This window comes from Rattus norvegicus, chromosome 3 (genome assembly GCF_021556685.1).
Source record: "Rattus norvegicus strain SHRSP/BbbUtx chromosome 3, alternate assembly SHRSP_T2T, whole genome shotgun sequence".
NCBI classification, from domain to species: domain Eukaryota; kingdom Metazoa; phylum Chordata; class Mammalia; order Rodentia; family Muridae; genus Rattus; species Rattus norvegicus.
The window spans coordinates 88,326,775-88,350,544 of record NC_141536.1 but is presented as its reverse complement, the minus strand read 5'-3'; the positions used below and the strand labels follow the sequence as shown (position 1 = coordinate 88,350,544).

Below are 23,770 nucleotides of genomic sequence, written 5' to 3'. Positions count from 1 at the left end.
ACCAGTCATTTAAATGAATCCTTTAATATACGTGACGCACAGAGACAATATCTACATCTTTGTCCCTGAGGACTTCCTGCAAGATTTCTGCCACCATCCATCCTAGAGGGGGCTGGGGTTGACACAGATCAAGCCCAGCTGCCTAAGTGGAGTTCATTCCCTTCCTTCTCTTTTCAAAGGCCAGTCCTTGCTCAATGAGTCTATAATCCAAGGCAGCTGCCGACATCACTGAGAACTCCAGATGACAGTTCAGCAGACAGTTACCGCATCTGCTTGTCTAAGTGAGACATTAAGTACACGAATAAAAGAAAAGAAAAGAAGAGAACATCAATGCTTTTGAGAAATAATCTTGAAAAGGCAACAAAATGCTATGAAAAACGGTAACAGCCTTCAAAAGATTTAGACTCCCCCTTTCACTGACTGGGGCCCATTGTCTTCTCTGGCGTTGTATGAAACCAACCAGACAGGTTCATAGCGAGGTATCAGTCCTTTTCTCTTCTGCTGGCAAATACGCGGTCCATCTGCCTCCAATCAATAACGAAGCACGTGGAGACCGAGCCATGAGATATTTTTAAACACTCCCCCTAATTAATTCATTCTAAGGACTTGGCGTTTGGCAAGCTGCAGGGTAAAGGGTGGGCAGAGGGAGGGGAGGGCAATCCCACAACCATGGTAAATAAAGAGATTTGCTGTAATCTGGATTCCAAACCCTTCCTCAGAAGCATGCCTCCTGGCCTCGCTGCCCCCCACCCCCACCTCCAACAAGCTGTTAAGGGCAGGGAAGGGACAACTATAAGCAAGCAGGCACTGCCCGGCATCGGTCAGATGTTTTGTTCAGACCGTGAGGACAAGTTCCTGAAATGCAAACCTAACTGAGATTTTTAAATCTCGAGAACTGTGCTTCTGCCTACTAAGACTAGGAGATTTTTAAGTTATCTGTGTTTCATTAGATTACGTCACGGTAGGTAGGTGCCGACGGAACTGGCGAGTCAATTCATTCCAAGGGGCGAGGCAATCCAGTGAGAGAAGCAATTCACTCCAGAAACCGATTTAGTTTGCCTTCAAAGGAGACGTCTTTACACTGATACAGTCATGGGGGAGAGCGCATAGGGAATTGTCAAGGCATTAACCTGTGCTGAGCTTCGAACTGGGAAGAAGGCGGCCATATCTGGAAGCAAGGGCTCTATGATGCACTGACCCAGAGCACTGCTAGAGTGCTGCTTGCTTGTGTGGCTGGGGTCTCATCTCTGGAGGACCCTCTCAGGTCTGACACATTACTAAGTGCAGAAGCCAAAGGAGAGGGCACCTCGTCATTCGATGGGAGGGGTAAAGAAGGTGATCAGACCTTCTGTTTGCTTTGGAATGAGCTGTGTTTCTACTTCACAAGTCTCATTTGGATTTAGGAACTATTTTCTGGAGAATTAAGCTTTCAACTGCTCCCAAGAGATTGCCTTGGCAAACACAGACTAGTTTATCATAGCTCTGCTCATGTTCACGTTACCCAAGGAAGACAATCTCAATATTCTTGAGAAAGGGAAATGAATTCTGGTAGAGCCCGAGGCATGCAATGTGCAAGCGCTTCTAGCCCCCATCTCCCCAGCCCTCCACTCATCCTGTATTAAGCCCAGTCTACGAGCTCATCCCCCTCCTCCCTTCAATCTCATTCTTGGAGAGGGGGCGGGCGGGTAAGGCAAATGCTATGTTTATCGTCATGCACTGGGAGTCATAAATTCAGGGGTCTCCCTTGGCAGGGCATTTTCGCTGTCAGCAGTTCTCAGTTTCACTTGCTCTCTAAGTCAGACTGAAACCCAAGCCTTCCTGATTGGCGCAGCCCTGACCCCTTGGCTCCTGGGAGCTGATCAGAAGACAGATTGCCAGGAGTCTCTGATGAATGTGGAGACCTGGCCATCCCTAGCCCCTAGAAACATAGTTCTAAAATGGTTGTCTCTTTGGCATCTGGCCACTCCACTGTGACCTAGTCAATAACAGACACTAGCCTGCCTGTCACCAGTGACTTATAATCTCTTTCCAATTTGGGTCAGGAACCTAAAAGCCATCTCAGTGATTCCAGTCATGCCCAGGACTCAGCAGCAACAGCAGCAGCAACAACAACAAAACACAAAAGACATTCGACTGTCAAATTGAACCTTGTTTTTATAGGAAAACACTTCTCAGAACCTGGAAGCTATGAGAGCCACTGCTGAGTTTTACAAAAGCCACACTGATGTCCCCAGTGAAACACAATCAGAAACTTCAGATGACTGAACAGTGGCGGGCATGCGCTGTTAGATGACAAAAATCAAACACAGAGGCTATGAAAATATTCTCAAAGCCCACTTGCTGGAGATATATATATACATACATACATACATACATATATATATATATATATATATATATATATATATATATATGAAGATTTCCCCAAAAAGCCGACAATAGGCACCAGCCATGGCCCACACGCTCACTACTGACAACTGACATTTCCAGATGATACCCCAAAGCTATGCCAAATCCCAGAATCGTCCAGGAAAGATGACATTTTGTTGTACACAGTCTTGAGTCTTCAAATCTATTTCATTGGATCGCCTGCTTCGCGGAGCTATTGGAAGACATGAATGTAAAAATATACGAGTGAGCTTTGAAAAGCGTGCTGAGCAAATGTATCTGTTGCCTCTAATAATTCTATAAATGGAGTAATTAGCATATGCTGCTGGTGGCAACTTGAACACCAAATACACATTCGCCAGATCGATTGGTTTAATATACCACCCCATTCCCCCAGCATTCTGGAACTGAGTTGAGCTAAACATGTATAAACTGAAAGATGTAATTACATTGCTATTTCCGTATCCTTCTCAGTAACGTATATTTCAGATAAAAAAAACAGTTTTAATATTGTTAGGAGACAAAGGCTAACAAAAGAGACTTTCCTGGGGATGCTTCCTGAATTTCCATTACAAGGTGCATTACCCAAAGATATCAGAAGGAGCCAACAGATCTCACCAACCCAGGAGAACAATTTAGTACTAAAAGTCTCCACCGAGACAGCCTTCAGAAAGCCCTCTCCACGATGTTTGTGCCTCTTTATCTCCACCACCAAGTCTAGCAGGTGCATTCTACCCAACAGAGACTCTGCAAAGGCTTCTGGGAGAAAAGAAGGGTTCGAGAATGTTTCCAGCTGACTGATTACTATTCTTAAACAATATATTTTTCTACATTTGCTTCCCAGATTTTTTTCCCAATTCTTTCATCTCTTAGATACAAGTTCTTTGACAATCATTTCCCAACCTTGCGCAATGCACAAAGATGGCACTAGCTGGACTAGAAATGGTTCCTGTCCTGAAAAATCGCATCTGCTTTGCTTTGAATTTCAAACCATTTGGCAGCTCTCACTTAGGACAAGGGCAAAAAAAAAAAACAGCACACAGAGTGTGGGGAGGTTTGTTTCCCTCTCTTTCCCCTTCTGGCCATCAGTACAGACAGTAAGTTGGATGCGGCATTTGAAAGATAATATTTTTTGAAGATGTTTTCCAACTGAGACTCTGAAGGCAGAAGTAATTCTGGAAGGGTCCTGTAGATAGCCAGAGACGCCTTTACCTATACCGAAGATAAAAGCCCTTTAAACAGAGAGGAGTGCTGGCATTAAGTCATGTGGGTTCCCAATATGTAATTCTAGCACATGGTACTGCCTTCTGGCTCACAAGCACCAAACTGGATCACCTTTTCAGATAAGTAACTACTCCGAAGACCCACACCGGTAAAAAGGGCAATGTGGAGAAATTTTGTTGTACAAGATGCTAGGCGCCTTTCGAAAGATTTGGGGGATGAGAGAAATAGATGGATGGGCTGTTTCTCTTGGATACAGATGGGCAGGTTTAGAAGTATTTTCTTTGTCTGAGGTTGGAATCTCGAAGTCTGGCTTTAAACACCTTCTCTCCACTCCTGCTTAGAGATCACCACCTACCACCTCACCGAAAGTTGGTGGAGTTTGACTTCTATTAAGCATGCTCCAGAAAATGCCAGAACCTAGGACTCAAGTATATAGTCCTGAGCAGCCCCTGATACTTGTTTCTGAGGTGTGGGTCCACTGGTCTCTCAAAAGCAGCTAGTGCCATTTGTGGAATAACCCAAAAGCTGGGGTCCCCAATTGTTCTTTTTATTCTGTTCTAGGCTCCGGAAAGCCTGAGAAGTGTTTTGGGGAGACAGGATTAGGATGCGTTGGAGTGAGTATTCAAGGGACTCTTGCATTCCCCATGCTTCCCTTGCTAAATACAGTTGTCCTTCTACCACAGAAGCGATCATCATGACAACTGTGGCCTCAAGAGACAGGGGCGACTCCAAGGCCACAGGCAAAATAAAAAAAAAAGCCAGTGATAGCCCAGATAAGTTTGGAATGTCTAGTCTTGCTCCAAGCTACAGGTTTTCTCTTCTCTATCGGGAAGCACCCAAATCTCTTCCACTCTTCCCTGCAGCTAGCCAGGGAGATTCCGATATCCAAAAGCAAAAATCTCTTGGGCTGGGGGCTTGCCCTCATCCCCTACCCGCGCGCGCCCAAAGCAAGCATTCAGGGCTGTGCGCTTCTCTTCGCCCCGCCCCTGCTCTGGTCCCGGCTCATTCATTCCAACCGGTCCCCACCTTGCAGCCCAGGCAGTGTCTCCTGCAGGCTCTATGGACAATTCTTTATTGCCTTTAAATCTCTGAAGTAACCTCTACGGTTTCTTTTCACACTTTTCCACACCCTGATAGTAATTCACCCTTTCATTAGATCCAATTCTCTGTCTTCCGCATCCTCAAAGGACAGCTAGACCACCAAAGAAACCGGACCCCTTCCCACCACCTCCAGCCTGGCGAGCGCTCTGGTAGGGTTTCAGAGGTCCCGGTCACAGTTCTCTGTCCCCATCTGGGATAGGGCACCACCACCCTGCGCGCGGCTCCCGCTTCCCCACAGGTACCCAGAAAAACTCTCACCCCTCGGTTGATGCCATGGCGTGGGGAACGCCCCCTCCTCCCGGGCACGGTCTGGAGACAGTGGCGACGAGCTGGGTGAGCCCGGAGTGCGGCGGGGAGCGGTATTTAACGGGCAGCCTCTCTCCGCCCTCGCACCCCCCTCCTGGGTAAGCCCTTAGCGCCTCGGCGCGCGCGGAGGCTGCTGCGGGCGCTAATCCACGTCCTGGCTTTCCACCGCGCGCGGTCCGCGTTCCCGTGAACGGCTCGCGGCCAGCGCTCCGAGAGGAGCTACGGGGATCTTACACCGGCTCCTGCAAGGTCGCGCTGGTCGCAGGGCTGCAGGAACACGCTCCCTGCGTCCTGGCCGCCACCTGTGTCTGTGCTTCGCCGCGGGGCAGACCCGTACCACGAGTGGCCGTCACCGAGCGGGATTGGGGAAGACCGGGAGTGCGAGTGCGGGGGAGTGTGTGCGTGCGTGCGCGTGTGCTGGTGTGTGCGCGCCGGGGGAGGCGGTGGAGGCTGCTGCGCCCTGGCTCGGCGCCGGCCGAAGAGGGATTGCAAGGTTTAGCCCCGCCGGAGCTGGGGATTTGCAGACGATCGCTCTCTATTTTTGTCCAGAGCTGACATCACCCGAGCCTCAGCCTGGGGCGACTTCTTTAACCGTTGCCCCTGCCCCCCATCTTTAGACGCTGTCCCTCTTCTGTTGTCCCTCCCCCACCAGTCTCCAGTCATAAATTAACCAAAAAAAAAAAAAAAAAAAGGCTCTGCCGGTAGTCCGGGAACGCTTTGGACAGCCAGTGGCAGGATCCCAGGGTCTAAGGAGTCGCTATTGTTTCTTCTCGCGTCCGAGTGGCCCCGGGTCACCCTGTGCTGGGCCAAGTGCTGAGACCCGGGATGCCCCTCCGTCCCCAATCCTTGGAGAAGCCTTGGCGGTCCCCATCACTCCCTGGACATCTGCTCGTGCTCACATCACACAGACCGGCACACCCACCCTCATCCTACCACTTCTGGGATGGGGAGTCCCACAGAATCTGAGCTGCAGAAACACTCAGGTGGCCGGAAGGAACCGCGACCCAGCTGCGGGTCCTTCATCGCCGGGGCCCGAATAAATCCCGGACATTCGATCATTCGTCTATATTAATATTAATGTGGTTCTCCGAGGGCGGGCGGGGTGTGAGGGAGGCCATAATCTCTCTCTCTCTCTCTCTCTCTCTCTCTCTCTCTCTCTCTCTCTCTCTCTCCTAACCCCCACTCCCACCCCCACCCCCACTCCCCAGGCCAAGTGCTGGAGACGTATCTCTTCCACCAACCGGGTGCTCAGTTCTCCTCAGGCCTCCGAGTATGGGGGAGGTGTGCAAAGACAGATGGGCTCCTGCAAGGGAGAGTCCAAATCTCATGCCCAGCTTTGCATAATAATGACAAGTTCTGTTCAGCTTTTATTATCTCGGGGACTGGGACACAGCAGACACCTACAGGTCCTCCACCTGCTAACCCTGTGGCCACCTGAAAGACAAAACCTTCTTTTCCTCTGCTGGACAATGGGACTCAAAACTGTGCCTTTACAGGGCCCTGGTGAGAATGAAACAGACTCTGCTGAGAGGCTTGCAAAGTGTAAACGAAGATGTCAAAAGGTGTGAGCTGGTCATTTGGGATGTGCCGGGTTCCTCTGAGCAGCATCTCACAACTCCAGCATTCTAGTTTCTTTTCTCCTCGTGATCCCCTCCAGGATCCTAGCCCAAAGGCACTCTCATCCACAGTCCACATCTTCGCTTCTTTGCATCCACCGCAAAGCTGGAGGGGTCGTTCTCAATAAGTAACTAGATGAGAAACATTCAAAAACTGTGCTGTCAAACTCCGTGTGGGCTACAGAGTAAGCACATGCTTCAGAGACCGAAAGAAAAAAAGAGTTCAGTTAAGTTTAAGGAATCTTTAGAGGACTGTTCTCTGAGCCAAGAAACACGAGGCAGATGAAAGAAACAAGAGAAGACCGTGGGGTAGGGCCAACCAACGTTAGCACCCTCTCCTGTTTTTGTTTGCTTGTTTGTTTTGTTTTTGTTGCTCTTTGCTTGTTTTTGGTTTGGTTTGGTTTTTGGTTTTGTGGGGGTTTGTTTTTTATTTGCCTGCCAATTACGATGATCAGCTTTGTATTCTCTTCAGCCGGAGAATATAAGGAATCTGACTCCGATTTGGAGAGAGGGCCCTTAAGGAGAGCCTTGGTTAGATTCCTAGCACCCTCTTGGCAGCTCCTAACTGTCTGCAGGTCTCTTCCCAGGCTATCTAACACCATCTTTCAAACTTCACAGATTCCTGCGTGTGCACTGCTCTCAGTGCACAGACACAGAACATAAGAATAAAACTTAAAACTTTTTTTTGATGAATCAGAATTAACTTGTACTTTCTTTAAAGAATAAAATCTCTAATTGTCCCTTCGTACTTGGGCTTTTCACTTTCACTAAAAAAAAAGTGTGTGTGTGTGTGTGTGTGTGTGTGTGTGTGTGTGTGTACGACTGGCTTTTTGAAATTTGGCAGTGGCCTTGACATCTCCCTCTCAGAAGCCCTGTAGACTGTGACTTTGTATCTGAGACTGTCGCTTACTATTTTGGGGTTTTCCTTGCTTTTCTGCTGAGGTAGCAGCTGGAGAACAAAGCCACAGGACTCTCTGGGTACTAAGAACCCCAGGAGCACTCCTCTGTTGCCAGCATCCCCGTTAGGCAGAGCCTAAATGAGCTGCCCTTTACCAGCAAGCCCTGGGCATCCACAGAGCCCCAGAGGGCTCAGCTGTGCCATTCACTAGCTAGCAGCAGGCTCCTGATGCCCCCAACACAAAACAAGTTAAAGACCAGGGAAAGCAAAGCAATAAAATGGTTTCTATTAAAAACAAACTCATCTCATTGAAAATTATTCTTAATTATGTTTTCCAGGATGAGGACCTAAGAGAATTCAGGTGATTGAATCATTAAGTACGCAGGAGTAGATAGGTTTAGTCATTCTGACTTGCAACTTTCCCTGTAAATGGCTGTATCTGGGTGCCCTGACACCACCTGCTGTGTTAGAGGAACATTTGCATTCGGTTGCCTGGGAAATTGTGTCTATTAATCATGTGGACTATGCCACAGATGATGCTGGCTCAGAAGAAACTGTTCTCTGTTGACCTCCCACCTCCACTCCCACCCCTCGGCCCAAACCCGTGAACGTTCAGTGTGATCCCAGCGCTGAGTGTGAACTATGATATTCTGGTAAAGATTTGATTTGGTTTGGTTTGGTTTAAACTGGAATATTCAGGTTGTTTTCTTGAGATCTGGTTCTGTCAGTCTAGGAAATCTGTTTGGTATTTCCCCCTCCCCCAGGTAAAAATTGAATGTTCACGTATAAAAGAGTGAACCCATATCTCTATCTTCTACCTCATCAAATCCACTCAAAATGGACCAGAGACATTTAGTGCAGAAGCTGAGAATGGGAAATTGCCAGTGGAAGACACTTCAACATCTTGGCGTGTGCCTGTGCTTCTGAAAGACCTCGGCATCTCAGGAAGTAGCAAGAAGACCTGGCAGATAAGATTGCATGAAGTTAAAAAGAGTGAAGACAAGCCTACAGAGTGGAAGAAACTCTTTGCCAGCAACACATCTGGCAGGGGAATATCTAGAATCTATAAAGAACTTAAAACACCCAAAAAGTCATGCAGTGAATACATGGGCAAAAGAATTGGATAGTTTTCTAAAGAAGCACAGAGAGCCAATAAATATGTGAAAAGATGGTTGACATCTTACCCATTGTAAGAACTCAAAACTACTTTGAAACTCATAATGACTTTGATGAAGAAAACAAATGAATATCAATGCTGTTGGGGATGTTGGAGAAGAGAAACACTTACGCACTACCAAAGTGAGTGCAAATTAGTGTAATCACTATAGAGACTGGCATGGAGGCGCCTCAAAAAGTAGTGATAGAACAACGATACAATTCCACTGTATCAGTCCTGGATACATACATACATACATACATACATACATACATACATACATACACCACACACACACACACACACACACACACACACACACACACACACGTATTGGATGCCAATCAACAGACGAATGGATAGTGGAAATGTGGCAGATATTCACAATGAAATTTTGTTCAGCCATAAAGAAGAATGAAGTCACATAGTTGTCAGGAAAATGATGTAACCAGAAATCATCATGTTAAGCAAAATAAGCCAGACTCAGAAAGGCAAACATTGCACAATTTCTTTTATATACAGATTCTAGAATACATATGTGAGTCTAAAGTGGTGATAACCTTCTCAGTAGTCCGCTTTCACCAGCCAGGCTCTACTGTGTGAGTGCTTCACAGTTTCCAAGGTGAGGGACTTTGTATTGAGGAACATGAGCTTATGAGGACCATTTTAGAATGGAGCACAGCAGCAATGGCCATCTTGGATTGTCCTGAGGATTAGCTAGGATAACATGTAGGATGATCTCAGCCTTACACATTAAGAGGTCTCTTGGACACGTGCACACAGGTGCACACACCAAATTGTCTTTACTAGTTAGTGCACTTGTGAAGCCTGTCTCCCCAACCCAAAGTATGATGTGCTGTCTCCTTTAACCCTCATGGCAATCCCTAAAATGTAAGTGGATGGAAACTTGATTCTGGGAACAAGGCCACCCTTACAGGTACTGGGGTCATTGTGTGTGTGTGTGTGTGTGTGTGTGTGTGTGTGTGTGTGTGTCTGCCTGCCTGTCTGCCTGTCTGTCTGCCTGTCTGTCTTTCTGTCTCCTTGGGATTCCACACTGCACAGTGGTAGAATGCTCTGACATTTGCACACAGGCTTACCTTCTTAAGTCAAGCTCACGTATTCTCCACTATCAATGTAAAAACTATTCTCAGAACTGAATGGAAAAAAAAAAACCCCAACTACATGTCCTCTGATAGGTGATTGGAGGGATTGTTTTTTAAGAGTTTCTTGTTGACTTGTGACTTAAACCCTAACCCATGTTGTAAGAAGTGACTTAGCGTTGCATGAAGGTAGTGTTTGAACATCTTCCCGATAGTCGGAACATTACGATAACATTTACCGAGAGCTTACAATGTATGGGAAGGCTCTCGTATTCAAAGCTGTGTTTATTCTCAAGATAAATTTCTTCTTCTACAGAAGACATTGAAATTGTTCCCAGTTCACAGAGCAGATAATTGAGGCCAAAGAGATTAATGGAGTTCTTAAGGTGACACAATTGTTAGTTGTCTTAGTCTAGATCCTAGCTAGGGTATTCAAATTAAACAAATGATGCTGAGTTTCAGTAGGAGGCCATTTTGAAGGTACAGAGTGTTGGAGAAGCTCTTAGAGCTAGGAAGGGTCTGTGCTAGTAACAATGTGACACAATTATTTGTGCAGAGCCAGAAAGGAGATTATCTACCAGTTACTAGAACCCAAAAGAACATCCAGTGTGGAGAAGGCCACCTGAGAGAATCTGAGGCCTTGTGACTATAGCAATTCACTGGAAGGGACACACAGCTAAACACTTCTACCTTATTTCCTTTCTTTCCATCCTTCTTTCCCCACAGGGCTTCTCAGTGGCTTGCAGTTGGGGAGTGAGGCCCAGCAACAGCTCATGAAAAATCCTTGTATTTCCTCCTCCAGAAAACAAGAAAGGAAGAGAACAGTACAAGGAATATTCAGGGCAACAAAAGAGGCTGGAGTTTGAACACATGCTGTCTTCTTGCAGAACCTTGTTTTGTCCCCTCAGTGCTGCCATATTTATTGTGGCAACAGTGTCATTCACTGCCTTATTTAGGATTTCACTACTATTAATAGACACCATGACCAAGGCAAGTCTTATAAAAGACAACATATATTTAGGGCTGGCTTACAGGTTCAGAAGTTCAGTCCATTACCATCAAGGTGGGAACAGGGCAGCATCCAGGCAGGCATGGTGCAGGCAGAGCTGAGAGTTCTGCATCCTCATCTGAAGGCTGCTAGTAGAATACTGGCTTCCAGGCAGCTAGGATGAGGGTTTTAAAGCCCACACCCAGAGTGACACACCTACTCCAACAGGGCTACACCTACTTCAACAGAGCCACACCCCCTAACAGTGCCACTCCCTGGGCTGAGCACATACACATTCATGTTAGTATAGGATACCCCTATAACATGCACGGACACTCCAAATTTCTAGCAGAGAAACTGATTTAGTCAGATCATTTGCTAGAGACCAGAAAAATGTACATTTGTATCACAGGAGGGATCGCCAAATGACCCAGAGGGTCCAGCCCTAAATTCCATGATTTCCAACGTCTTCTCCAATGGTCATGTGGAGCTTAGTTGAATCAAGGAAGTGACAAAGACTCATCTTCTTCCTATTGTACCTTCTAAAGATTATATTTCTATCGTGCTTTTCTTCCTAAGTGTTTGAGGGCTAGTTCTTGTATCTCCATATGGAGGCCAGAAAGATGGGCCTCCTAATACAGGAAAGAAAGTCATCCTATGTGGCTTTCCCATAAAAGATTGGTGAATTACACCATTCTCCTCATGGTGACAAGAGAGGAGAAATGTTTTAAAACTTCAAAGCTTATCAGAATAAAATGACCTAAAGAGAGAAGTAAATGCCAGGTGACCCCAAGATTACTCATTATAGAAAGAATGTAGACTGCTCTCTCATAGACTCACATTTTCTCACACTCGGTCTCTAGGGAAGTTATAGAACCTTTATAGGGAGGAAGGGAGGGAGGCAGAACCAGAGGAGGTTGGTCGATAGGGGTGGGCTTTAGGGGCTATTGTTCTCTCTGCTTAGCCCCAGCTCTCTGCTTTCTGAACAGTGCCACCTTGTAACATGAAATAGCACCCTCTTTCCACCATGGACAGAGCCTCGCAAGCCATTGGCCCATCAATGGACTCGAGTACATGAACTGTCAGTCCAAATAAAGCCTCCTTTTCTCACGTAGCTTCTGTCAGGTATTTAACTACATGAGAAACGTAAGTGATGTGCTCTCAATGGGACTGTCCATGGTAATGCTTGAGAAATGTGCATTCAATTCTTCCACCTAATGCAATTAGTGTTTCATCTGCCCTGTTCTTTCTGATGATTTATACTCTCCAAAACTTAGTAACTAGAAAACCGCCCACCACCAGCTCATTAGATAAAGCAACAGTGTCGGCAGTTCTTCACAAAGTCAGAGCCACCCAGAGAGCAAATTTATTCTTTCTCAGGGGTCTAGGCTGGTGTTGTTAGAAAGCAAGACTGTGTGTGGAGGCAAACCATCCTGTGTTTGAATCCCAACACCTCCATAAATAACACCAAGCATGACACTGAATGTATCACCCAACTCCTTTGATTCTAAGCTCTGGCCTTTGTTAAATAGAAATTATTCTTGGAGCTCTAAAATTATACTTGTAAAACAGTTGTTGTAGGGCATATACTCTGAACCTGTTAAATGTCTGTGCTCTGAGCTCCATACATACTTGACGAAGTATACGCTGTGTCAGTGTTTTCTTTAAGACTCTGATACCAGCAGAGCAGGGTGGCACACCTTTGTAACTTCAACACTCAGGAGGCTGAGGCAGGAGGATTGCCACCCTAGATCATACAGTGAGATCCTTATCTCAAAAAAATAAAATAAAACAAAATTGTCAAACAGTAACTACAGCTGTAAGTGTAGACATTGAAGGTTTTTAGAAATTAATAAGATGTAAGTTCCTTTCATTAATGAACAGAAGTAATAAAGATCAGTGTAGGATTTCTACTTTTGAGGAAGGATATGTTAAACTGTTCTCTACAACACTGGCTTAGAAACCAAGAGCAGTTAAGATAGGGACTAGAAATGCCTGAAATTAAAGGTAGAGAAGGATGGCTGGTGCGGTAAAAAGCAAGAGGCAGGTTTCCTCCGATGGTACCTGCTCACTCCAAGAGTAAGACTGGAAAGAATGGGTCCGGATGCTGTACTGAGATCTGCAGAATTAAACTAGCCTGGGAGCCGTCCATCCCAAGCCCACCTGGAGCCTGAGACTCAAGCTGATTTTATCATCTTCTCTTTCTATTTTGAATGACCATGAATAAGTCACTTAGTCCTATGATCGTCCATGAATGGGGTCTGTCACACAAAGCTCTCGGCACAGTTCCAGGCACATGGCAACAACAACTGTCACCTCTATTACTCTGTCTTCTGGGTGTCACTAGTTTGTCGTTCAGAAAGTCAGTAATAGAACTTTGAATCCAGCCACTCGGTACCACTAACAGTGAGCCATCCCACAGCCTTGTCTTTCCACTGTGGCCACTGAACAGAAAAGAAAGGTTATTCTGCTGTGAATGTGTGGGGCTTCAAGATAAAATTTGAGTTCATTCATTTTTTTCCCTTGTGAGCACACATTAGCAAACGACAAATGAAGACATTCTATTTTCGTCTCACTCTCCGAGCTAATGAGAAAAGAGATGTTACTTCAGCGTAGCTTTAATTCAGACTGAAAGCTTGGTCTAAATATAATCTCTACAGGCATAAACCCTCTCATTAAATACCCAGAAGGTTGCAACATTCCACAGCTCCACTTACTGCCTAATGAATTCTAATAGAAACAGTGAATTCATTCTTGCCTAGATAGAGAAGGGGAAAGAGAAGATAATGCAGAAAGGTGAATTGTGAGGTCTCTGCCTGTCATTCCCAAACCAACATTTCTAGTGCAAGATCCCTTGGGGCCCAGTGTCAAGGTTAGTTCAGATTCATTTGTATGTACCACAAAAATCACAGCTCTTTGACTTAGAGTGTCTGTCTCTTTCTTGGTAGGTTAATTCATAAAATGGGGAGATGTTTTGAGAGTGAGTGGTGGTATTTGAATTTCTACCCCCAGTTTCACCCCATTCTTGGCGAAGGTATAGTCTTTCATAGTGAAGTCCTCCCAAATAGGAAGAGGAGAAAAGAACTGTATTGTCTTGACAGGGATTTGCTTGACACCAGTTCCTTGTGGCAAAATGCTGTGTGAACTAGGAAAAGGACTGGACCAAGCACCTAGGCCTGGTTCTGATGCCTCCAGAAAACCCAAAGATGTTCTATTTGCCCCGTTTTCTTCTTACAAAATTCCTTAATAATTATGAGAGAAGCTATGTAGCAAATCCCACAACATTTTTTCTAAGAAGATGTCTTCCATTACTAAGAGAGAACTAGATCCTAGACTCACAGATCATGTTTCCACACTGAAGACTACAGACCAACACTGTGCCTTGGCATGCTCGAGTGAGCTGGAACTTGCTCACCCCTGTTCACTTCAAAGGCCCATCTTTCACACCTGGACACTGTTTTGTTTGTGACACCATGTCCCCTTCAAATAAACTTCCTGAGTCCCATTAGTAGCTTGCTTGCTTTCTCTCCTGTGTTAAATTACATTCCTAGAAACCGTAAATACAAGGACATAACCAGCTGTGGTTTTTATTTTCCTCAAGAATTCCATCTGGAATTTTTTCTCTTCATCTGAGAACGCTGCTCCCCAACTTGATGTTCTTGTTGTGTTTACTTGATTAACAACAGCCTCTCTCCCAAGCCTAGACCAAGCCTCTGGATAAACACTGAGTGAATTGGGTTACAAACGTGAAGTGAGCCCTTAAAAACTCAGCCATTGAGACAGTCTTCTTAAAATGCTGGGCCTCAACTGCACATCCGGGCAGAGCCCTGCCAGGGAAAGTGAGGGCGGCTGCCAAGAAAAGCAGAGGCAGACCACAAATTGCTACCAAACCAAATGTTCTCTCCCCAACAGTGCAGAAAACATAAACTTCCCCAAACCCCAGGGATCTAAAGTATTTCAATCCGGATCCCAGAGAAGGTGAATCTGTGGGTGTGACTGGTGGCCTTCCTCCTCTCACCTACCACGGTTGTCAGCTTTCCCCATGAACTCATCTCTGTCATGTAAGATCTGCGTTACGACAGGGCAGTGCTGTGGCAGTGCTGGGTCTTAAGGTCTTAGTTCACACCCAGGCTAGACAACAGAAAATCCAAAGCCAAGGGATATGCCTGGTTTAAGGCCTCATTACTAACCCCTAGAGCACATTCTAGGAGTTAATAGGATTCAGTGGGCACAGTTCCTCCACACCCCTCCACCCCGCACACCCCTACCCCAGAGTGTGCTCAGCACTGTCCCATCCGCCCCTCCCAGCCTCGGGATCTGATCTTTCTAGTATGGCTCCATGTCCTGTGACTCTGTCTGCAGCCGTCCACTCCACCACTCTGCCTGCTGCATTTTCCTCTGAAGCCTTACTGACCTTCCAAACATTCTGTTTTGCAAATAAGTCAGAAGCTACCTCAAGATTTCTGCCCATGTTCTCCTCCTTCTGGAATGTTCCTGCTCATTCTAGCACTTACATCCTCAGCTCAGTTTCAGGAAGGCAAGGCTCTTTCTCCACAATCCTCCCAGATTAAATCAATGCCTTCAACCCCAAAATACATCTCTTTAAAGCATGCTGCCTTTTCCTCACCGGTACTGACAAATAGTGCCCCCCCACGTCACTTTCTGGTTATTTTTTTCAAACACCTTGTTTTGATCATGTTCTTTCTTCTCTCCCAACTCCCACCCTGATCTTCCCTATCTCCATGTTTTGTCTCTTTCAAAAAATCAATCAATCAAACAAACAAACAAACAAAAAAACCCAACCAAATACCAAAAAACAAATAAAAAACATTAAAACAAACAAACAAAAATAAGTCACACAAAAATATGCAGTTCATTTTGTGTTGGTTAACTACATATGGGCATTTGGTCTGCCCAGGAATGTGGCAGTGTCACTACTTTGGAGAAAATTGATTTTCTTCTACCAACAAGTACCAATTGTAGATAACTTCTTGGTTAGGGGTGGGACTTTATGCCCACCATCCCTTCTCTGGGCTGGGATTTTTGTCTGGTTTGAACTCCATCTTGATCCATGAGCAGCAGAAAGAAGACGGTCACACTGGGCATGACTTGAGACCACCCCACAGTGGCACACTTCCTCCAACAAATCCACACCTACTCCAACAAGGCCACACCTTCTAATAGTGCCACTATTATGGGTCTATGGGGACCATTTTTATCCAGACCACCTCAGTGAGTACTGTACTGTAAAGAAGGTTTGATGACTGTGAACTCTGACTGATTCAGCTGAGTCTACTCCTTTTTAGTAAGTCCAGCATAAACCATTCTTGTCCCACCCTGCTTCTTCACAGAGAGGAGTGTGGTTTTAAAATCCCTGTAAGCTCTGGCTCCTTGTCGCAGCAATTTGTCCAGATGACTCTTATCTCCTAAGATTCATTGAGGCTTGACCCTGTGGGTTTCTACTCATCCTTTCTTGTGATTGACCCCACTCTAAGGTTACTTCCATATGCTCAGACCTCAACTGCATTCTAAAACTTCCTTTCCTCTGCACCCCCCTCCCACATCCTTTTTACACTTCTCATAAATGGCTTCTTGAATTCCAATCTTTCCCTCCTGGGGGACAGAAACAAAACAACCACTGGTTTAAAAGCAGATAATATTTTTAGAGTGCAATAGGTCGGGTCCTGTCACATCCTTAGCCCTTAGAAGCATTGTCTTGCAGACTTAAACTCATGTTACTCCCATTGCAGATGAGCTCCTATTGTGGGCTAGATAGAGACTATATCCTGCCCGGGGTCTTATCATGTAAACAACAGAGCTGGATCTTGAGCTCAGGTTGGCTTTTCTAGACCTAGCCCATAGATGGGTATTTCTAGATCCATCCTTTCTAGAGCAAAGCTTCTGTCTTTTTACTCTTCTAAGAGAATGAAATGACTGCACACAAGGGACAAGAAGCACATTCCTGGGGGAGATGGCCCAGTGACTGAAGTGCCTGCCTTAAAAGTACAGTGACCTGAGTTCAGATCCCACCTTAGAAGCTGAGCTGGGTGTTATACACTGGGAAGGCAAAGACAGGAGGATACCTGGAGCTCACTGGCTAACTATTTTTGTTGCATTGTGAGCTCCAGATTTAGTCAGAAAACTCTGTATCAAAAGACAAGATGAAGGAGTTAGGAATGGTAGCACATGCCTCTAACCCAGCACTCCAGAGACAGAGGTAGGTGGAGCTCTCTGAGCTTCCTAGGATGATGTCATTATACAGGTGAAGGCAGGAACAAGATAGAACAAGGCCTGTCATTGGCAAGGAGGAAGGATGGGCGGGAGGAAAGTTTTAGAGGGAGAAGGAGACTAGAGCAAGAGGAGGGAGAAGCAGCCAGGAGAACATGGAGGCAAATGTTAAGATTCCTCTCTGCACATTTACAGGACACTATGAATATTCTTAAGGGATGGATGTGTACAGGGCTTTGTATGTCTATGTGGGCAATTATATCCTGTCGATTGGATCAGAGGTTATTGTGTTGTGTATTCGTTCATGTGATGATTTAAGTTCGAGAGAGTGTGTGGTGGCTAGACATGCTAACCAGCCACGAAATTGGGATGTGTATATCTGGCATGGTGGCAACCTGCCTTGGGAACTAGACGGGTAGAGAGATTGTTGCCAGGTTCAGAGAGTAGCCACTGGCAGTGTGATATGCGATAGAGCAGAGTGGATGAGACGCTTTGCTGACTGAGATGAAGATGTCTACCAGATATCTTGGGGCACTATGGTACCGGATCTAATACGAGATAAAAGACAGCAATTTTTATAATTTTACAGCAACAGAGTTTGAGGCCAACTTAATCTACATAACTAGTTTCAGACATCTTGGAAAGAAAAGGTACATGATAGAAGAAAATAGCCAGTGACAAGGTCTGTGACTACACGAGGTGCACAGTGAAATTGCTTGTATCTTCATCCACCATGGTCACAGAATGACCCTTCATGTTAATGTCATTCTTGGACACGGTTTATCTTTTAAATGATAATACCACAGCCTTGCCATTAAAGCCCCATCAACCACTATACACAAAAACCTAGCCAACAGAATATTTAATACAAGGGATTACACATGTATAAAAGGACCAAACTAAGCCTGACCACCTAAATTCAATTCCTGGAACCCACATGGTGGGATAAAGGAACTGACTCCCACAAGTTGTCCTCTGACCTCATGCATGTCATAGCATCTGTGCACTTGGGCAGCACATGAACACACATGCATATACAACCAATAATAAATAATAGATAAATGTTGTACATGTTTTTAAAAAACAGAAGGAACTACTGCAACAAAAAAATGAGAGCCAAACTGTTGTAGATAAAACAGGGATATCTTGGCCTCTTTCTATGATAGCCTAAGTTGAGAGTGACTTTCCCAGGGCTAGCATTCCATGACTTGTCATGACTTTATACTATGGCAACCTAAAGGAAAGTACAAGTATGTTGCAGAATTCTTTGCCCTATATGGGTCTATATTAGAGTGGGCATAAGAGAAACACGAGCTTTGGAAAGAAGGACATGACTATCTTCACACTTACAAAGTTGATACAATCCAAGTGACACTGTAGCTGTTCACAACCCTGTCACTGTAAGTTCATCTTGCAAGTGTGAGAATCCTCCAGCACCTATTGTAAATCTTCGTCTGCCTTCTGTGAATTGGGCATCCTGTGAGAGGGCCTGTACCAGCAGGTTACTCATCAGAGTCATCAAAAGACAAACAGGGTTCTCATTTATCTTTGTAAAATCCAATATGTCTTTATTCTGCCAAATCCATATCATTGTTCTTCCCAAGTCCTGGCCCAATAGATTTGGCTCCATCATCAGGAAAAAAGGGAATGACCTTGCAATACTTTTCAGCAGTGACCAATATTGCATATGGCCATCAAAATCCCTTATTTGAGATGACGCTTAAGAGTTCTGGTTCTTTAAAAAAAAAGCCTCTGATTGATGAAAACTCCAAATTTCCAACTTAGAGGAAACCTCTCAGCCTTGGAGTTCTATTGGAGAATTCTACACTCAAGACTGAGAATATTCCAGCAGCAGACAGATGTGGCCAACAGATAGGCTCGTACGTGAGTCTCACGTCCTGACTTGGGTCATAGTGTTGTTGATGGAGAGACATAGCTGTTACCTAAAAGAGGCCAAGAGATAATTTATTTTAAGTTAAATATGAGTGATTATGAGTGGGTGCATGGACATGTTCCTTTGTGGAAATAATTAGGAGATATTTTACTACTTATAGAACAAGAAAGTCATAAATCTAGGCACGTCCCGAATACATTGACAGGCCTCACCAATAGGTGAGTCACAGCAAAGCAGGGAAACTCTGCTAGAGGGTTCAGATGCCTTCTGATGACATTCTTAGCTTGTGGATTAGTAGACGATAGTTGTTTGCTAAAAATACATTTTAAAGGTTCTGCTTGTCACAAGGATGTTAGGTCAGACACAGAGGTGGGCAATAAATGGCTTTCAAGGGGACTAAAAATAGCTCAAGATCATTGTCTTTGGCCTGTAACAGTTTAACTCTGTGGTCGGGGTTTTCACTTATTTGGCCTTGTAGAATACTTAATTAATATTTGTCTTTTTTCCAGGGAACTTCAGTTTGCAGCGTGAATGAGTACTTACAAAAACCTACAAGAGCAGTGCTAGGTAGAGAGATCTAGGAGTGGGCATTGCTGGAGATGTCTGCAGTCAGGAACTATGGAGTCAAGCACGTTGAAGTGGTATTTTGTGACCTTATGGGAAGATATGAACTAGAGTCTATCCATCTCAGACAGGAAACTAACAACAGACAAAGGAACTCTCCCACCATGTATAGCCTAGTGAAACAGTGGGTTTATTGGGCTACTTATGGAAGCATTTCTGAGGGTTACTACAGGTACATGGGTGACTCATAGGCAGCTGCATTAACCAAAAGCCCACTCCCACCTCAGATGAAACCATTCTCCAATTTCTAACATACCCAAACTATGTGAGAATAAATGGATCTTCTTTTTAAGTCTCCAAATGTTGGTTAACTTGTAATAAGTAATTAATATATTGTCCTTTGGTTAAGCCCTGAGGATGAGGATTGTATGAAGGAGGGGGTAAATGACTCATGAAAAATCCCAGGAAAGTATGATAAAAGAAAGTAGATGTCATTCCCTTCTGCTCAGAGAAATGTTTAGAGGCACAAAGGTGAGGCAGAAAACCTGACTAGAAATGTATCTTAGGGCTGAAGTCATCTATGTCAAAGTTCTCTAACACAGGTAGAGTGATAATAAGGTTCCTACTGGATGGATAGGACACTAATGTCTTCCAGGATGGTCTGTAACAGTTATGGGTTCTCCCCTCTTGTACGGAACAGCGAAGACTTAGAAGGCCCCACGAACTCCCGAAGCAAGAGGAGGAAGATGTCACTTGGAATGTGGCTGGGCAGTCTCTACAGAAGCTGTCACTGTGGCCAGGAAATTCGGTTCCCCAGCTCAGGGTCAAATAATAGTCAGCAGCAGACCTAAGAATGCCATTCCCCACAAGGGCTGAAAAGAACCACAGAGCCACATGGAAACCGAAAAGATCCTACACTAAATATTAGGAAAACACTGGAGAATTGGAAAGACCCACCACACACACCCAAGAACCAGCATGAACTCAGGAGTTCCCCCATGGTCTCAATGCTCAAGGATGAAAACTTCTAAGACACTATCTGTGGGCAGGGAAATTTGTGATGAGAAAAGAGGGCAAACCATCAGAAGTGTTAGCACCTAAGAGAAAACATACCAGAAGGATCAGAGAAGGTATTTGTCAGATTGAATTTGCATTTCCCCTCATTCTAAAGAGAAGTGAGAGGAGTCTTTCAAGGATGCTCACATACATTGCAAGAAACCTCAAAGCCTTGGTTTCTTGGCAGATCATCCCTGATGTAAGAAAACATGGGATTCTAATTCAACTGCCACCAAGCCTGATGCTTTGAGTTTGATCCCTGGGCCCAAAGGATGGGAGGAGAAAACTCACCCTGAAGGTTGTCTTCTGACCTCCACACTTGCATGGTGGCACATGCACTAAATAAATACATACACAAAATGCATATGCATACACACACAGAGACACACACATACATACACAGAAAGACAGACAGACAGACATAATACCTGTAATAAAATTGTTTAAAGATTTATGGGGGTTCAAGGCAGTTTTATAGTGGGCCTGGAACACAGAACCAGGGAGACACTTGGAGTTAGCTACTCTATATTAAGCCTCCTTGTTGCTGTAACCTGAGAGAAATAATTGAAGACAAGAAAGGTTCCTTTTGCCCATGGTTTCTGAAGTTTCACTTTATCATGACAGGTTACATGGGAAAAGGAAGCAGCTTGCATCATGGCTGCCGGGAAGCAGAGAGAAAATACCTGCATTGGCTGACTTTCTGCTTCTTCTCCTTCATTCCACCTGAGCCAATAGCCTGGAATGTGGGAAGCTTCCCACATTCAGGGTAAGTCTTCTCTTCTTAATCCTCCCAGGAAACAGTCGCACAGACACCTAGAGCTATGCTTTCCCAATCTAGGCACCTCTAGTCCAACTGAAATTGCAGCCATGATTAACCAGTACATCACTTAGAGTTTGCTTCCTATGTGCTATCTGACTCACCTGTCTCATGATGCTCCAGGCTCCAATAACTGGTATAGAAAAGACAGCACTTGACAGACACTTGGGAAAAGTATACACCTTGGCTCTATGTTAAAGGGCCCTCACCCACTTATTAACCTAGGTCCACATAACTCATGAGAATAGCATGCAAAAAATGAGAGCGACATTTTTGTTTTGTAGGTCAGGAGCCAGACCTTGTTTTATTGAAATGTGTACAGAAGATTGGAAAGGAAAAGAATCAGAAAATCTTGAGACAATGTTCACAGGAGCATGTGTCACATCCAAGGTCCTCCTTCTCCCTGGGCTGTCATACAAGCTGTTCTTTGGAACTTTGACTGAAAGCAGGTGCAGCCCAGGCCTCCTCAAGTCAACCTTCTCAACCCAAACTGATTGACAGTCACATCGCTTGGAGTGGAGAAGGAGAAGGAGAAGGAGGCTCTCATTCTATGCACATGGTCTTCTTTGAAGAAACCCAGTTCTTGCAAAACCTGGCATCTTTTAGATGATTCCCAAGCAGCCAGGAATACAGTTCCCTGACAGAAAGTAAACTCTATTCACTCTCTATTGAGATAACACCCTGAAACCAGAAGCCTTTCAGTAACCAAGGTCATGGGCAAAATTACGCTTCAGGTCCACACTGTTCCATACACCATATATGTACAGATGGATGCTAGGAGAAAGCTTCTCGGTGGCCTTGTGGCTGGTTCACTTCATGTTTCTCTCAATCCAGTCTTTGAAAGGCAACACCTTTGTGAAGGCTGTGGATAGGCTGTTGCTACATGTCTTGTCATAGCTCCAGCTGACCAGCCCCACCAAATGCCAACGTGGCTCAGAGGATGCTCGGCCTGGGAAGGATAAAGCAGCGATGCCCCCTGTCTCAGCAGTGCAGATGTCAGAAGGGGTACTGGGGTCCTTGTTGGCACAGAACATATTGTCAGTGACACTAACTGGAATGCCATGGTCTTCGTGTTGTTCCTCACAAAGCATTGAGTCTACCACCTTGACCATCCCATAGTGTAGGGTGTCATTCTTAAAGCCAGGGCTCCTTACATCTGCCAGGATGTTCCAGCCAGCCACAGTGATGTGAGACTCCTCAAAAGAGGCGCTGAGGTCCCGAGTGGTAGCCAGGCAGATGGGTTGGACACGGGTACTGATGCGGGCCTTGTCTAGGAGCTTCAGAACGGCGATGTCAGTGTCAAGCAGGATAGGGTCATAGTTGGGGTGCAGAATGATAGCAGAAATCTACAAGGAACAGATACCAGTGGTGAATAGCCAGCTCTGGTGTGAATCAGGAGAGACCAAGTAGAGCTCAAATTATTGAAACTATCTAAGTGACAGCTATAAATTTTTTGAAGATACTTTGTTCAAGGAATCATAGAAAGTAATTATTGTATTTTCATAGTTGTGGACTCAAATGCCTACAGGGGACAAGAATGTCCTATTAAATAAGTAAAGTCTTCAAGTAAGGCTATAGAAGTGGGCATTCGTGCCTCATCTAAAATAAGCAGATGATATTTTGTACATTGTTATACAGAGATGTGGCAAACATTTTGATTTTACCACAAAATGGACTCCAACTCTTTCTCAGAAATACCTCAAATGTTTAATGTCCAATCAACTGCTTAAATACACATAAGTTAATTAGCAGGATCCATGCGTCAGCCTACACGTTACTGGTTTACAATCTTGGCCCACTGTAAGCATTTCATTTACCTTTAAGGATGTATAAGAAGAGTAGATAGACAGGTGGAAAGAAGAGTAGGATAGGATACAGATGGACAGATGGATGGATGGAAAGAAGGGACAACATGTCACTATTCATCCACCCAACAGGGGTAGATGAGAGAAGTATGTTGTAGTTAGACGTATCTTGTATAAAACTTATATCCTCAAACCTACTTGTGATAAATTCCCAAATGCAAATATGATAGACAATTACGTCTTTTTCTTTTAAATTTAAGAAACAGCTATTAATATATCTTGACCTGGATCCCTAGAGCAAATAATTTCAAACAGAGATATCTAAACATTCATCAATGTTTACTATACTGTAATTTACAGTACAAGCTAATAAAGTCATGTTCATTGGAACGTAAGGTGAATGAGTTCTTTTTAAATTATGCTTAGCTTTACCTTATTTTCAAAGATGATGTCCCTTACAAAGGTGTGGAGGACCACTGCCCGGTTTTCTAACTTTCCCTATTAGAGTCTGTTAGCATGAAACTCTGAGCCCCTGTTGGGTAGAGGGATAGTGAAATGGTAAAGAGGCGAGGCTGACACAGGCTCTGTTCTTCTGCTCTCGTAACTGGTCAATTCAAAGCTCCAGTTTC

The 23,770-nt window shown here is 44.8% G+C and overlaps 2 protein-coding genes across 3 annotated transcripts in view; both read right to left on the bottom strand.

Moving 5' to 3' along the window:
* Slc1a2 (solute carrier family 1 member 2) overlaps window positions 1–5,099 on the bottom strand; it is a 130,456-nt gene extending 125,357 nt beyond the window's left edge. For both annotated transcript variants that reach the window (NM_017215.3, NM_001035233.2), the window contains 1 exon segment: window positions 4,972–5,099. In NM_017215.3, coding sequence (NP_058911.2) covers window positions 4,972–4,988 — 17 coding nt within the window. In that variant the 5' untranslated portion in view covers window positions 4,989–5,099.
* A 16,507-nt stretch (window positions 5,100–21,606) lies between these two features.
* The window catches only part of Pamr1 (peptidase domain containing associated with muscle regeneration 1), a 99,736-nt gene continuing 97,572 nt past the window's right edge, over window positions 21,607–23,770 (bottom strand). The window contains 1 exon segment of the mRNA NM_001107755.3: window positions 21,607–22,682. Within this exon segment, the coding sequence (NP_001101225.2) occupies window positions 22,146–22,682 (537 nt within the window). The 3' untranslated portion in view covers window positions 21,607–22,145.